Source organism: Narcine bancroftii, chromosome 2 (genome assembly GCF_036971445.1).
Source record: "Narcine bancroftii isolate sNarBan1 chromosome 2, sNarBan1.hap1, whole genome shotgun sequence".
Taxonomy (NCBI): domain Eukaryota; kingdom Metazoa; phylum Chordata; class Chondrichthyes; order Torpediniformes; family Narcinidae; genus Narcine; species Narcine bancroftii.
Genome location: NC_091470.1, coordinates 65,448,767 through 65,463,287, shown reverse-complemented (window position 1 = coordinate 65,463,287; position 14,521 = coordinate 65,448,767). Strand labels below are relative to the sequence as shown.

General features: G+C 38.4%; 1 protein-coding gene across 4 annotated transcripts in view; it reads left to right on the top strand.

Moving 5' to 3' along the window:
* The window catches only part of kiaa0586 (KIAA0586 ortholog), a 427,045-nt gene that overhangs the window by 233,659 nt on the left and 178,865 nt on the right, over positions 1-14,521 (top strand). For all 4 annotated transcript variants that reach the window (XM_069916886.1, XM_069916884.1, XM_069916883.1 and 1 more), the window contains 2 exons: positions 136-339; positions 9,083-9,267. In XM_069916886.1, coding sequence (XP_069772987.1) covers positions 136-339; positions 9,083-9,267 — 389 coding nt within the window. The remainder of the gene's footprint in view (positions 1-135; positions 340-9,082; positions 9,268-14,521) is intronic.

The window sequence follows — 14,521 nt, the reverse complement described above, 5'->3', positions numbered from 1 at the left end:
TATTATTATTTTTAGACTCACGGACTTGAAGGTTTAATAAATGAACACTAGTGACCTTCAAAAAAAGAAAGTCTAACATTATTATAATAAAATTATTGCAGATATCTTATAACTATGTTGTTCTTATTTTAATAGGTGTCAAGGTGAAAAGTGCCAGAACACAAACTATTCCCTCTGCACTGAAGGCAGATGTAACTCCCCCTGTAAGACAGCAGCATCTTTCTGCTCACCATTTTCAGAAGGGCCAATATGTTTTTAGGCCATCTCATCAAGTAACATCTGCATCTGTCAATTCAGGTCCCATTGAAGGGCATCTTGTCCCCATGGCAATTGCCCTAGGTATGTTCAAAATTAAACAATGTTCTTTTCTAAAAAGTTTTTAAAAATTAGATCAAGTTAAACAAGAAAGCCTGCAGATGCTGTGACTGTAGAGGAATACACAAAAGTGCCTGGGAAACTCAGAAGGTCATGCAGCATATATAGGAAGTATGGGGTAAGCAACGTTTTGGTCCTGAGCCATTTGATAAGGTATGAGCAAAACCAGGCAGGTATCTGAATATAAAGGTGGAGGGAGAAGGGGCAGGGGAAAAATAACAGGTTTACACGAAAGAGATCATTGGATATAGGTGGGACGGTAGAAGAGAAAATGTTGATAGGAAGAGGGTGTTGAACTCTGCAAGGAGAGGGAAGCAAAGGGGTGGGGAGCTGGGGGAAAGGAGACAGAGGGATGGGGAAAGAGAATAGACTCTGGGAAAGAGTTTAAATGAAACTGGAGAAGGCTGTGCTAGTTTCACCTGGTTGGAGAGTGCTGTTCCTCCAATTTTCAGGGAGCCTCATTTTGGCAGTGCATGAGTCGATGAATAGCCATGTCGGTGTGAGAATGGTGTGTGGAATTAAAATAGTTGCCCAATGGGAGGTCCTTGCTATTGCACGGGACAGAGTGAAGGTGCTCAATGAAATGATCTCGCAGTCTGCATCCAGTCTCTCCAATGTAGAGGGCACAACGGGAGCACCAGATGCATTAGATGACTCCAGCAGATCACAAGTGGTGTTGCTTCACTTGGAAGGACTGTTTGGGGGCCCAGATGGAGATGTGGGAGGAGGTGTGGGTGTATGTGTAGCATTTCTTGTGGTCACAGGGGTAGGTGCCAAGGGGACGATGAGTGGGAAGGGAAGAGTGGATGAGGGAGTTCTGGATAGAGAAAAACCTGTGGGAAGCGGAGAGGGAAGATGTGTCTTGTGGTGGAATCACATTGTAGGTGGCAGAAATTGCATATAATATGTTGGCTGGTGAGGACAAGAGGAACCCTGTCCTTATTGCATCTTTGGGCAGAAGGGGCAGGACAGATGTGCAGGAAATAGAGGAGATGCAAGTAAGGGTTGAGTTGATGGCAGTCAAGGGGAAGGAACATTTTTTGGAAGAAGGAGGACATCTTGGATGTTCTGGAATGGACATCCTGGATGTTCTGGAATGGAATGGATGTCCTGGGAGCAGATACAATGGAGGTGGTGGAATTGAGCAAGAGTGGAAGAGAATCCTTACAGGGGATAGATTGTGAAGAGGTGCAGCTGAGGTTACTGTGGGACTTGGATGGTTTGTCAACAATATCTTGAGAATTTGTCTCCTAAGGTACAGGCAGAGAATAAGAAAGAGAAGAGTGTTGCTAGAGATGGACCAAGTGAATTTGAGGTCAGGTTGAAAGTTCACAACAAAGTGGATAAAACAACCTCCTCCACCACCATTCGGGTCCCCAAACAGCTCTTCTGAGTGAGGCAATTTTTCGCGTGAATCTGCATCTGGTACTCCTGATGGGGCCTCCTCTACATCAGAGAGATTGGGTGCAGAGTGGGGGATTATTATGTTGTGCCCCTTCGCTCTGTCTGCTGCAACAGCAGGGACCTTCCAGTGGTCAACCATTTTAATCCTACATGCCATTCACAAAACCAACATGACCTCAGGCACTGCCAAACTGAGGCTACTGGAAATTGGAGAAACACCTAATATTCCATCTGGGCACTTTCCAACCAGACGGCATTAACATTGACTTCTGCAGTTTCCATTAAACCCTCTCCCAAGTATCTCTTTTTCCCTGTTCCTCTGTCACCTTTCACCCAGGCCCCCATCCATTTCCCTTCCCTCTCTATTCAGCTTTTTTCTCTTCTACCATCCCACATATACCCACCAATGATCTCTTACCTGTCAATCTGTGCTCCTCCCTCTGTTCCTTCCACCATCCTCTCCTCCTGCCACCTTTTTATTCAGGCGCCTGCTTGCTTTTTGCTGATACACTGACAAAGGGCTCAGGCTGAAAATGTTGGTTACCCTTTACTTCCTATAATGCTGAGTTTCTCCAGTGATTTTTGGGTAAAATCTAGATTAATGCTGTTTTTCTTCTTTATTCTTACTGGAAATGCTTGGCTGTTCATTTATTCCCCTCAGATATATTAAAAAGAGAAAATGATGATGTTATAATGTATAAAACTAGTTGCTTTATTAAATCTAAGAGAGGAACATACTAAACGTAGTTCAAGTTATATTGCAAATTATACTTCAGTTTTTGTCCCTTTCATGGGTTTAATTTTAGACCATGACTATAAATGTGGATTTCATTCATAATTAAAAGAAGCTCAATGGTTGCGGGTGAGGGGGGGGAATATATTTGGAAAAAGAAATAGGAAATTAATTGGGTTAATTCATGGATGTGCTGAATAGGGTTTAAAAAATATGGGATTCTGGAATTAATTAAAAACTACACCAAAGAGAGAAGAATTTTAAAAATGTGTTTCGAATTTCTAATGAACTGGTAATTTATTGGTTTCTTACGATAAGTGTCAACATTATTACAACGCAATTCCTTTTAAAGAATCTGATCAATCAATATTATCTTTCAATGGGAATTCAAAACATTTAATTTGAAATCATTGTGACAAATACCTTGCTTTGGAGATGTACTCCAGTAACACGTCAGCCATGGATTTGATCTTGGGTGAAATAATTTCTTCTTCATCTGCAGTTTTAACTAAAATGGCTTGTTCAAATGTGGGTCATCATCTTAATCTTTCTGATTGTGTTGTTCCTCTGCTACCAACCTTGAAGTTTTAAATTCAATTTTAGACCTACAGAACAGTAACAGGCCCTTTAGATCCATGAGCCCAGTTACACCCAATTGACCTACAACTCCTGGTACATTTTGAACCATGGGAGGAAATCAGAGGACCTGGAGGAAACCCACGCAGACACAGGGAGAACATACAAACTCCTGACAGACAGCACCGGATTCGAACCCCGGTCACTGGTGGCGTAACAACATTGTGCTCACTGTGCCGAAAAGCAAGCAACGGTTTATCTCAAAAATATACATTCTTGACTTTGCTAAACCTCATGATGGGGCAATTCAAAGTTGTTTGCAGTAGTGGAAAACAACCACGTGACATTTTGGCATATCATGTATCTTCTTAAGAAGAGTAAGAATACCCTGTTGAGGCTGTGCCCTCATTAAATGTACTGGTAATATGTTGCTAGTTCCAGCAAATGCTGTGCCGTTGAAGGTCATTCAGCTACCCTGCTGCTGAGCTTCATTGAAGAGGCATTGAACTTCAGTTGTGCATTAAGGAGGCTCCCTGCATGTACACATTAAATTCATAAAAGATATTGGAAGCAATTGGCACTTGATAGGAAAAATATTGAAGGAGCCATGTTGTAACATCAAGTAAGATACAAAAGGCAGAAATTTGAGTGAGAAATTGTTGCGTTTTTATTTTCTAATGTAGTGAGGGATCCTTTTGCAATACAAACTCTACAGTAAATGGTTGAAGAGGATACTGCAACTGTCGAAATTTTATTACATGTTTCCATTCAGATTGTCAATAAACTATGAAAAACAAATTAACCTGAAGAATATTGTGATATTTGAAGAAAGCAGGGATGAGAAGTAGAAATAGGAAGTGGTTAAAAAACAACTTTTGAAGAGGGTACAAAATTCACACAAGCCTCCTGCATGGATGGTTAGTTACATCTTTGGGAGAAACAAAAATCACGTGCAATTTACCAAAAAAAAGCTCTACATTTGTACTCTTATCTTTTTGAATGAATAATTGACATGATATTATGTCGTGCTCTATTTGTCACATTAATTATTTATATGATTTTTATGTTTTTTGGTTTTCTGTTAAACTCTCCATGTTTGCTATTTGGAATGGCCTGAAAAATGTTTTGATCAGTGTTTTAATGTACGACAACGTACAGGTTTAAAGTAGCTCATCCATAGTATGAACAAAAAGAATCTAAGGCATTTAGCAATTGGACGCAGTAATAATGCAGTATTCATCATAGATTTTTCAAATGTTCAGCTGGCTGTAGACATTAAAGTAAAGCAGTTGCACAAAACATACGAATGAACTTTTAACGAATTAAAACCAATTGTGGAAGGAACCTATTGCCAGCCTATAATTATATCTGCAATGCAGTAAGAATGTCATTAGTTTGTAGTTGCCACGGTGTCACTGTTGTCACTTGTCTGGTTAATGGTGTCAATGCTTTTCAGGCAGCCATCTCCTGGCAAGGTGAAACATTTCATTTTTTTTTACATCTGTACTTGGAAGTTAAGGTACTGCTTTGCATACTTATAAAGCAACAAAAAAAAAACAAAAATGGAACATGATCTATTCCTATTAGATAGATATATTGAATTGAGAGGAAAAACTATAAAAATACGTCCAAGAAAAGAAGTTAGTGAGAAAATAGCAGAGGCCCTGACAGTAATTTGTCAAATGTCATTAGAGATGGGTTTAGTGCCAGAGGATTGGCATATTGCACATATGGTTCCTTTGTTTAAAAAGGGGTCGAGGAGCAAGCCTAGCAATTGTCGGCTTGTAAGTTTGATGACTGGAAAGCTTTCTTAGGGATAGTTTATATGTTTCTGGAGAGACAGAGTCTGATTAGGAACACTCAACATGGATTTGTGCGTGGAAGGTCATGTTTGACCAATCTTGTTGAATTTTTTGAAGAGGTGACTAGTAATGTTGATGAGGGTAGAGCAGTGGATGTTGTCTATATGGACCAGTAAGGGCTTCGATATGGTTCTGCATGGATGGTTAGTTAGGAAGGTTCAGATATTAGATATTAATTTTGAGATAGTCAAATGAATTCAACAGTGGCTGGAAGGGAGATGCCAGAGTTGTAGTGGATAATTGTTTTTCAGGCTGGAGGCTGGTGACAAGCAGTGTGTCTCAGGGATCTGTATTGGGTCTATTGCCTTTTGTCATATACATTAATGATCTGGATAATGGGGTGGTAAATTTGATTAGTCAATATGCAGATGATACTAAAATAGGTGGAACTGTAGATAATGAAAAAGGTTTTCAAAGATTGCAGAGGGAATTGGACTGTTTATAAAAGTGGGCTGAAAGATGGCAGATGGAGTTTAATGCTGATAAGTGTGAAGTGCTTCATTTTGGAAGGAATAATCAAAACAGGACATGCATAGTAAATAGGAGGACATTGAGGGATGCAGTGGAGCAGAATGATCTAGGAATAATGGTGCATCGTTCCCTGAAGGTAGAATCTCATGTGGATAGGGTGGTGAAGAAGGCTTTTAGTATGCTGGCCTTTATAAATCAATGGATAGAATACAGGAATTGGGAAGTGATGTTGAGTCTGTTCAAGGCATTGATGAGTACTGTGTGCAGTTCCAGCCACCAAATTATAGGAAGGATATCAACAAGGTAGACAGAGTGCAGAGAAGATTTAAGAAAATGTTACCTGGGTTTCAGCATCTTGATTACAAGGAAAGATTGAGCAAATTAGGTCTTTATTCTTTGGAGTGCAGAAGATTGAGAGGGGATTTGATAGAGGTATTTAAGATTATGAGAGGGATAGATAGAGTTGATGTGGATAGGCTTTTTCCATTGAGAATAGGAGAGATTGAAACTAGAGGTCATGTGTTAAGGGTTAAGGAGCAAAGGTTTAGAAGTAACATAAGGGGTAACTTCTTTACTCAGAGAGTGGTGGCTGTACTTAGTTTGGTGCGGACTAGAAGGGCCAAAATGGCCTTTTTCCGTGCTGTAATTATTATATGATTATATAAAATGCTGTATCATGTGGCTTATTAATTGTACAATTGCAAAAAAAAATCCTGCTTATCATTAACTCTTAGTTTTGTAAATTCACACCTTCCACTAACATGTTAGGTATAATGAAGTGTCTCCTTAGTCAAGGGCTTTTGTCCTGGCCATAATGTAGGTCTGAAGGTGTATTTTAATGTTTTTGGTTGGAAGTGCAGAACTCTTTATGACATTTTTATATCACACAATTGATGTTTTATGTTATTTTCTAATTGTATACTTCAGCAAAATTTATAAATGTTAGAGCAAGTCTTTGTGCAAAAGAAATTGGATTATCATGTGCTCAGGAATATCAAAGCAAATTTGTGGTTAGGAATGAATGATTGGAAAAGGTAGTCCCCGACTTATGACCTATGAGACTTACGGCCAACCATACATCCAACTAAAAAAAAATAATGGCTACGTGCATGACTTAAGCGTGGTAAGCACACCAAAGAAGATGATGAACAAGAGGAAAAACCACTCCCCTGCTGATAGATCCCCTGCTGACGCATGATTTGGAAATGAAAATGAAGGTAGTTAACCAATTTATGACTTCTACATGCCATGCTAACATACTTCCAACTAACGTCCATTTCGAGGTACCACCATTTGGTAAGAACAGAACAAGGTCATAAGTTGGGGACTACCTGTATAAAGGCAACATTGTTCATCTTCAGTTTTTGAAAGGTATAGTAGCACGTGGTTATGTTGCTGGACCAGTAGCCAGAGATCAGGAGTGTTGATTTAGAATAATTGAGATTGAATCTCACCACATCAGCGAAGGAGTTTAAATTCAAACAGTTAAATTACAAAAAAATCTGGAAATACAGGAGGAACTAGTTTTGATAATGGCACCCATAATTCTGGAGACCTGCATTCCTAAAGCCTCTTAACTCAAACTTCCATCATTCAAGATAAAATAATTGCATCTTGCACAACTCCCATCGCATCATCCTGAGTGATAGGAAATTCAATCTGATAGATTTTGCCTTTTCTACTATCTTATCAATACGCTTATAACTTCCTTCTTCCCTCAGAATAATTTAGTATGTTTTTGTTTTTTGGGCCTCAAGAACTTCTATTATTACTGTATACAATCAATAGAAGCACTCTCAAAGAGAGTGGGACAACCCATGTTGCTAATCATTTCCAACATTCTGAGAAGTACTCTTAATTGCTACTCTTTGTTTCCTCCCATGCCAATCACAGTTCTTCTCCTAAATAAATAGACTTGTTTTTCCCCCGCACTCATATTTTACCCAAACAATTCTGAACATCTACATGATCACACCTGCTCAATTTCATCCACTTTCATCTTCAGTTTCCAATGTTCCACTCATATTTGATGTTTAAACGACGTCATTTCTAATTATGGGATTTGCTGTGTCTCTGCTGATGCACCTGGCTCGCTGGGCCTCCGATATCCTACCACTGTCAATATAACTTATAGGTCCATTTGTTTTCTTTCACTTCTCACCTTTTCTCAGCACTTTGACCACTGTTAACTGAGCTTCTCTGATAAGTCCCTTTTGGATTTTTATTTGTTCTTAATCAATTCAAAATTTATGTTTATTTTTTTAAAATATGCTGTAAACTGCTTCTTAAGGGCAGTCTGTTTAAACTTTTCATTTATTTTCTTTCTGTCAGGTCCCAGACATTTAGCAGTTCTCTTTGTACAGATATATTTGTGGAATACTGTTATTTTGTCAACATACTCAAACTTTGCTATCATTCTGCAAATGTCCTTTCCAGTTTTCTCCTATACTTTTTTAAAACTTTCTTCCTATCTCAATAATCTGGATACCATCTTATTTCTAACCACGTTGTTTACCAATGATATTCTGAAACATGGGCTACCCTTTTTTTTTCAATGGTCTACATTTATTTTGCAAGTGTCCAATATTGGCAGCATGACTTGCCAGTTTCAATTTCTGGTTCACTAATGGTTCATGACCAATATTTGTCTTATTCAAATATGATTCCTTTGTTTTTGAGCAATCTTTTTATCTTTTAAATTGGACCTTGGACTTAATATTTTAAACATTTGGCTTCTTTTTTAAAAAAAAATATTTATTACAAAACAAAGTAATAACCACAATTACAGAATTAAAATATTAACAAATTATCAAAAATAAATTTTCATGGTTACGTAGAAAAAAAACTAACAAGGACTACAAAGAATCCTAAAAATAAACCTGACCACCCACCCCCTATTTATCCCTCCCTTTAACCAAATTCTACCCCCCTACTCCCCAAAAAAAGGGAAACTAAAAGAAAGAAAGAAAGAAAGAAATAAGGAGAACATTTGACTTCTTTACTTGATATCTTGCATCACATATAATGAACCTGGAATCATCTCTTCTCTAACAGCCATGCAAGTACACTGTTTTCAATGAGTGAACATTTAAAATCTCCCAAAATAGTAATTCTGTTTTTGATACTCATTTAACTAATCTTCATAAAACTTCTGCTTCTTTTGTACCCATGGAGTCTGTAACACAGACCATTGATATAATAATCTCTTTACAGAATCCTCAATTCATTGATGGATAGGAGGAGCCATTGAGCAAATATCAGGACTCTTCCCTGATCTCTGATTAATCAGGGTGACTTTCTACAGTCTTCTCAAAATAAAACAGTTTTCCACTTAGAATAACTGTGACATTTAGTGAATATTGAGACTGCTTTTCTCCTTCTGGCGAGTACAATTAAACCATTGATTGCATTTGTGCAAAGATGTTCTCTCTTCATTTGGTTGAAAATCTTAGATTAAATTTTCATGAGAGCACTGTGCAGAAAACCATGACTACCTTATCAGCTTTTCAAGAGTTTGTATCAGAGAGTTACTGTATAGCTTAAATTGTACCAAGTGACAGAACTTTAGTGAAATACACAGGAATATTTTTGTTACTTTAATGCTGCTATATATTTTGAGGTTCATTAATGATTTTCTAATTTTTTTTTCCTGTTTCTCTAGGTGTGCCAAGGATGGATAGTGGTCTTCCAAAGCCTGCAGATTTGATTATAAGCAGTACACATCCTACCGCAGTAACAACCTCAGTTGCTTCATCTCAGAAATCACAGTCTCAGATGAAAAGAACCAATGTAGCAGTCATACACATGAAGTCTGAAAAGAAAGATCCAGTCAAGCTAACTGTACAGGTATGGTGCTACATAAGATGCATTTTGTATAAAGGACCATACTTGAGAATGATGAATATAGCAAACCTTGTGAAGATGAGAAACTAAGAAGTGCAGGTTTTTCAAATATACTTTTGATTCTGGGAATTGAAGGAATCTAAAGTCATGGGAGGATATAGAGGATTATGGAATGTGAGAAGGGGAAAATGTTCAAATGTAAAGACATTTGGTTGATGAAAGAAGCACCCTGCTCTTCATGACCCACAAGCTTTGAGTCCAGATACTTCATTGATCTGATGCTTCCTGTTTGCCTTTACCATTGGAATTAGGCGGGATAGGATCAGGAATGAGATCTTGAAAAAATATTTCATTTTCCACTTTCCCCAACTCATTGATTCTACTGGATTAAAATTCACCCCATGTCAATAAAATTTCATGTATCACATCTGTTTTTTACATTAGAGACTTTTTCTTTGGGAGCAACATCATAAAATCAGTGAAGCTAGGGAGACAAAATCATAAAGAATTTGAATACTATTTTGTGTTGTGGCTTATTCATGAACCTTTAATCCAATTTATAGGAATGTTGGTGATATCCATAACAGTTTATTTTTTTGAAGCAAAATAAAGGATCTGGGGAAAATCCAAGCAAGTACACATTATGTAGGGAAGAATCCAGCTCAATTCAGCTTGCTGCCTTCATCATCCCAGGACTAATCCAGAGGGTGCTCAGGCAGAGCATTTAAAAATGCACAAAAAATTTTCAGACATATAAAATGTAACCAAAAAAAAAAACCCAGAAACAAACCATTTCCTTGCATTTAATTTTCCAATCAATTCATTCATTTGAATGAATGAGGATGTACTGCTTTAACCTGCCTTGTCTGGTATTAAAATGTGGTATTTCAGCTCAGTGTGATTATGCTCTGCTCCTGGGCTTAAGTCCAGGAAAGGACCAGGAGGTGAGAACCATCAGCATCCAGCTCCAGCTCATCTCCCATTTCCACATCACAAGGTATAGGAATGATACTCGGACAAAAAGGTCATCAGATCCACGATTTCTGAACATTACTTCCAGTCAACTACATTCCATGGCCTTCAACCTCATTGTGACCCTTTATTTCCCAGTCCTACCTCCTACCCAAGAGCCACAAACCCAATTGCCTGGAAGACCCATCATTTCTGCGTGCTTCTGCCCCAATGAACTGCTATCTGTTTACCTTGACTCAGTTTTGTCTCTCCTTGCTCTAGTCCCTCCCCAACTACATTTTCAATACTTCACATGTCCATCCAACAATTCAACAACTTCCAGTTCCCAGACCCCTGTAAGGATTTCATTCCTTTGTCACAATTCCTGCCTCTCTCTCATATCTGCTCCCAGGACGACATCTTCTGTCCCAGATTATCCGAGATGTTCTCCTTCTTGAAAAATCATGGCTTTCCCTCTATTACCATCAACTCCGCATATCCTCCATTACCTGCACATCTCCCATGGGCCCCTCTGCACTACATGCAACAAGGACAGGATTCCCCTTGTCCTTACCAGCTCACTAGTCTCTGCATCCAATATGTCATCCTCTGCCATTTTTGTCACCTACTATGTGATCTCACCACCATCACCGCCTTCCACAGGGACTGCATCCTCTGAGACTCCCTCGTCCACTCCTCCCTTCTGACCAATCATTCCTTGGCATCTCTCCCTTTGACCACAGGAAGTGCTACACTTGTGTCCATACCTCCTCCTTCACCATCATTCAGGGCCCTAAACAGTTCTTCCAAGTGAAGGAGCAATTCACTTGTAAACCTGCAGGGGTCACCTACTGCTTCCAGTGCTCCTATTGTCTCCTCTACATCGAAGAGACTGGACACAGACTGGGAGATTGCTTTGTAGAGCACCTCGGCTCTGTCCATTGCAATAGCAGAGATTTCCCAGTGACAATTCATTTCAGTTCCCCACCCCAGTCCCATGCCAATATGTCTGACCACAGTCTCATGAACTTCCAGACTGAGTCCATCTGCAAATGGAAGGAACAATGCCTTGTATTCCGTCTGGGCACACTCCAACCAAATGGCATTAACATCGACTTCTCCCATTTCTGTTAGTTCACATTCCCATCTCAGCCTATTTCTCTGTCTCTCATTCCTTTTCCCCTCTGTTTCCTTTCCGTCAGCTCTGCATTCATTGAACCACCCCCTCTGCCGATCAGTTTACACCTATCCTCATCCAATTATCCTAGCCTTTTAATTCAGGTGCCTCCCTGCTTTTAAATCATACCTTAAAGAAGGGCTCAGGCCCGAAACGTCGTTTATTTATCTTTGGGTGCTATGAGACCTGCTGAGTTCCTCCAGCTCTATTTTTTTTAATTACAATCATAGTGTCTGTTGACTTTATGTTTCACCACTACCTTCTGTAGGGAACCACCAGCAAAAAATAATTACATTTTGGCCCATTAACTGTCATAGCTGTTCTTTCGGAATCTGGTCTTGCACCTTTGTTAACCTTTTCATAATGGTTTATTTGGCTGTATACAAATTACGATGCTACAGTATGCCTGTTTAGTCATAAAATAATAAAACTAAAGAATTGTTCTTTATCTTCATACATTTCTTAAACTTGACGGTTTAGAATTGTTTTCTATTTTTGGGCTTTCTGCATCTCCGATAAGTAGAATGAAATGACAAGCATTATTCTATGAGGTCTCCCTCAGTTTAATTCAGAAGTGTAGACCTGTTTAATTCCAGCTTGTTAATAAAAGCTTAATTTTGATTTTATTGATAGATGTACATTTTACCCAGCAGTGCGAGCACATTGTGTTTGTTAGTCATCTATTGGTCTGCTGAGCAGCAAATGTTGAATGCTCTGCCAATGTGCTAGTGAAATAGTTCAGATCATGCTATCCTTTACCATCCTCTCAGAATTATAAACCAAGGTCTGCCTGAAATCATTCGGCCTGCTTGCTCATTATTCCATTGGCAAGATCAGGTAGCACAGTGCAGAGGATTTGTTCTCCCAACCTTTGGTATTTCAACCCATTAAAAAAAATAATAATAAAAATATAAGAAATTAACAATTTACTTAAAACAAAGAAGAATATTAAACAAAAGCAACAGTTTTTCTTTTAAAAAAAAGCTTACTTTACCTTTTGCCTCCTAATCTGCAGGGCTAGCAACCCCACTGATGTCATGTGGGTCACAGACCCTGTGTTGGGTCTGACACAAATATCACATAACTGCACTTCTAGTGACCTTGAGGGACTGATGCAAAGTAGACTGCAATGGGAGAGGGAACAAGGTCTCAGAAAGAGTGCATGAAAACATCCTGGAGTAGTAAGGATTAATTAAAATCCTGGCATAGGATCTGAGAATCAATTCCCTAGCATAGAGCAGGGGAATCCTAGCAAAATTGCACCCTGCTGGTGGACTTCATAAGTAGTCCACTGATGAGGCTCAATGACAGATGTGGCACCATCTGTTACTCACTAAGTCCCAGACTTCTGTGCTTGCAAATGTATGTGTGGAAGGCTGGAAGTCAGAACCATTCCAATGGCTGACCACCAGTGGTACTGATCAGAGCAATATCTTTCTCATGTATTTGACAAATTGACAATAAGATAAACATAACAGTGGTGGATGAGATAAGAAATGAAATCATTGCATTTTTAATAAAATTGACTAAACTCAGAGAAGATGAAATGCATTAATAAATTATTTTAAAACAGCGGTTTTCAAACTTTATTTCCACTCACATATCACTTTAAGTAATCCCTATGCCATAGGTTCTCTGTGATTAGTAAGGATAACTTAAAAGGTATGCGAGTAGGGAGAAAAAAAGGTTGCGAACCACTCCTCAAGACCCAAATGATACTGAAATATTTTGCTTGAGAAAAATTGTTATTTGGCCCATTTCCTTTCGAGCTATGAAACCATGCACATATCAGTTCAATTAAGTACAATTGAAACAGAGGTTTTCAAACTTTTTCTTTCCACTCACATACCATCTTAAATAACCCCCTACTAATCACAGAGCACCTTATGGCATAGGGATTACTTAAGGTGGTATGTAAATGGAAACAAAATGTTTGAAAACCACTGCTTTAAAAGAATTGAGGGAAGTAATGGCATGGTTGTTCATTATATTTTTGAAGTCATTCACTATGAAAAAGGTGTGCAACCCAAAGACCTGCTAGAAAGTTCACTTCTATTTATATTCATGTAGCATATGCACATGCAATTGCTAACCATTCAGCTGGCCAGAGGATTAGGTAAGCAAATTGTTATTAATGGAAATTTGCAATACCTGTACTGTGGAACTGAAAATATAATAATAAATAAATAGCATGGATTTCAAAGGGAAAGTTTACATTTTTAATGAGAATTTAGTAGATTGTACTGTAGTAAATCTGCTGTTCATACATTTCCAAATGACATTAGATTAGTATGTCATTATAAACTAATGAGTAAGGCCAGAGAATCTTGTGCCAGGATACAAGTAACCAATGGCTAGATAGTTGTAAGTTAGAAAAGAGAATGAGTCTGAACAGTAAGTTCAAATTTATTGTCATATTATACATTTCATGCAGTCCTGTAATTCAATTCTAACATGCATACAGCGGTACAAAGTAGAAGAGCCCGCACCTGTTATAGTGTGTAGTATTACAGTGATAATCAATTGGTACACAGCAAGGGCAGTATGAGATCACTATTGTGAGGTTCATTCAGGAACCATTATTGTGGCAGAGGTGGGGGGTAGAGTCCCATGTGTATTGCTTAGAACTCTGTGATTTTTCACTTTATATTTAATAATTTCACCTTTGAAATCCAAACACAAAATGGGTAAATATGCACAGAGGGAAGTCAATACAATAAAATTCTGATTATCTCGTCCTTTCAGGATTTTGATGGTACAATGACGGCATTGCGACACAACATAACTTTAGTTTCAAAGGTTAGGCTAGAAAAAGAACTGTGTATACTTCAGGTTGTTGTACATTGAGAAGAACTGGAGGGATGAAAAAATTACAAATGGATATCAGAACTCTATAGACATCTACCTGCATTGTTTTGACAAAAGAAGTCTGCATGTTTACTTAATGGAGGCTTACAAAATAGTGAAAAGTTTTGATTGACCAAATGCAATGTTTGTTTAAATTAAATAGCTGTTTTGGGGCTATTGCTTTTGATGGGGCGGGGGGGGGGGGGTGTTGGTGAGGGGATTAGATCAAATGGAAATGAAGGGAGAGAGGGCTTTGTGATACAAGTAGGTATGGAAGGAGGC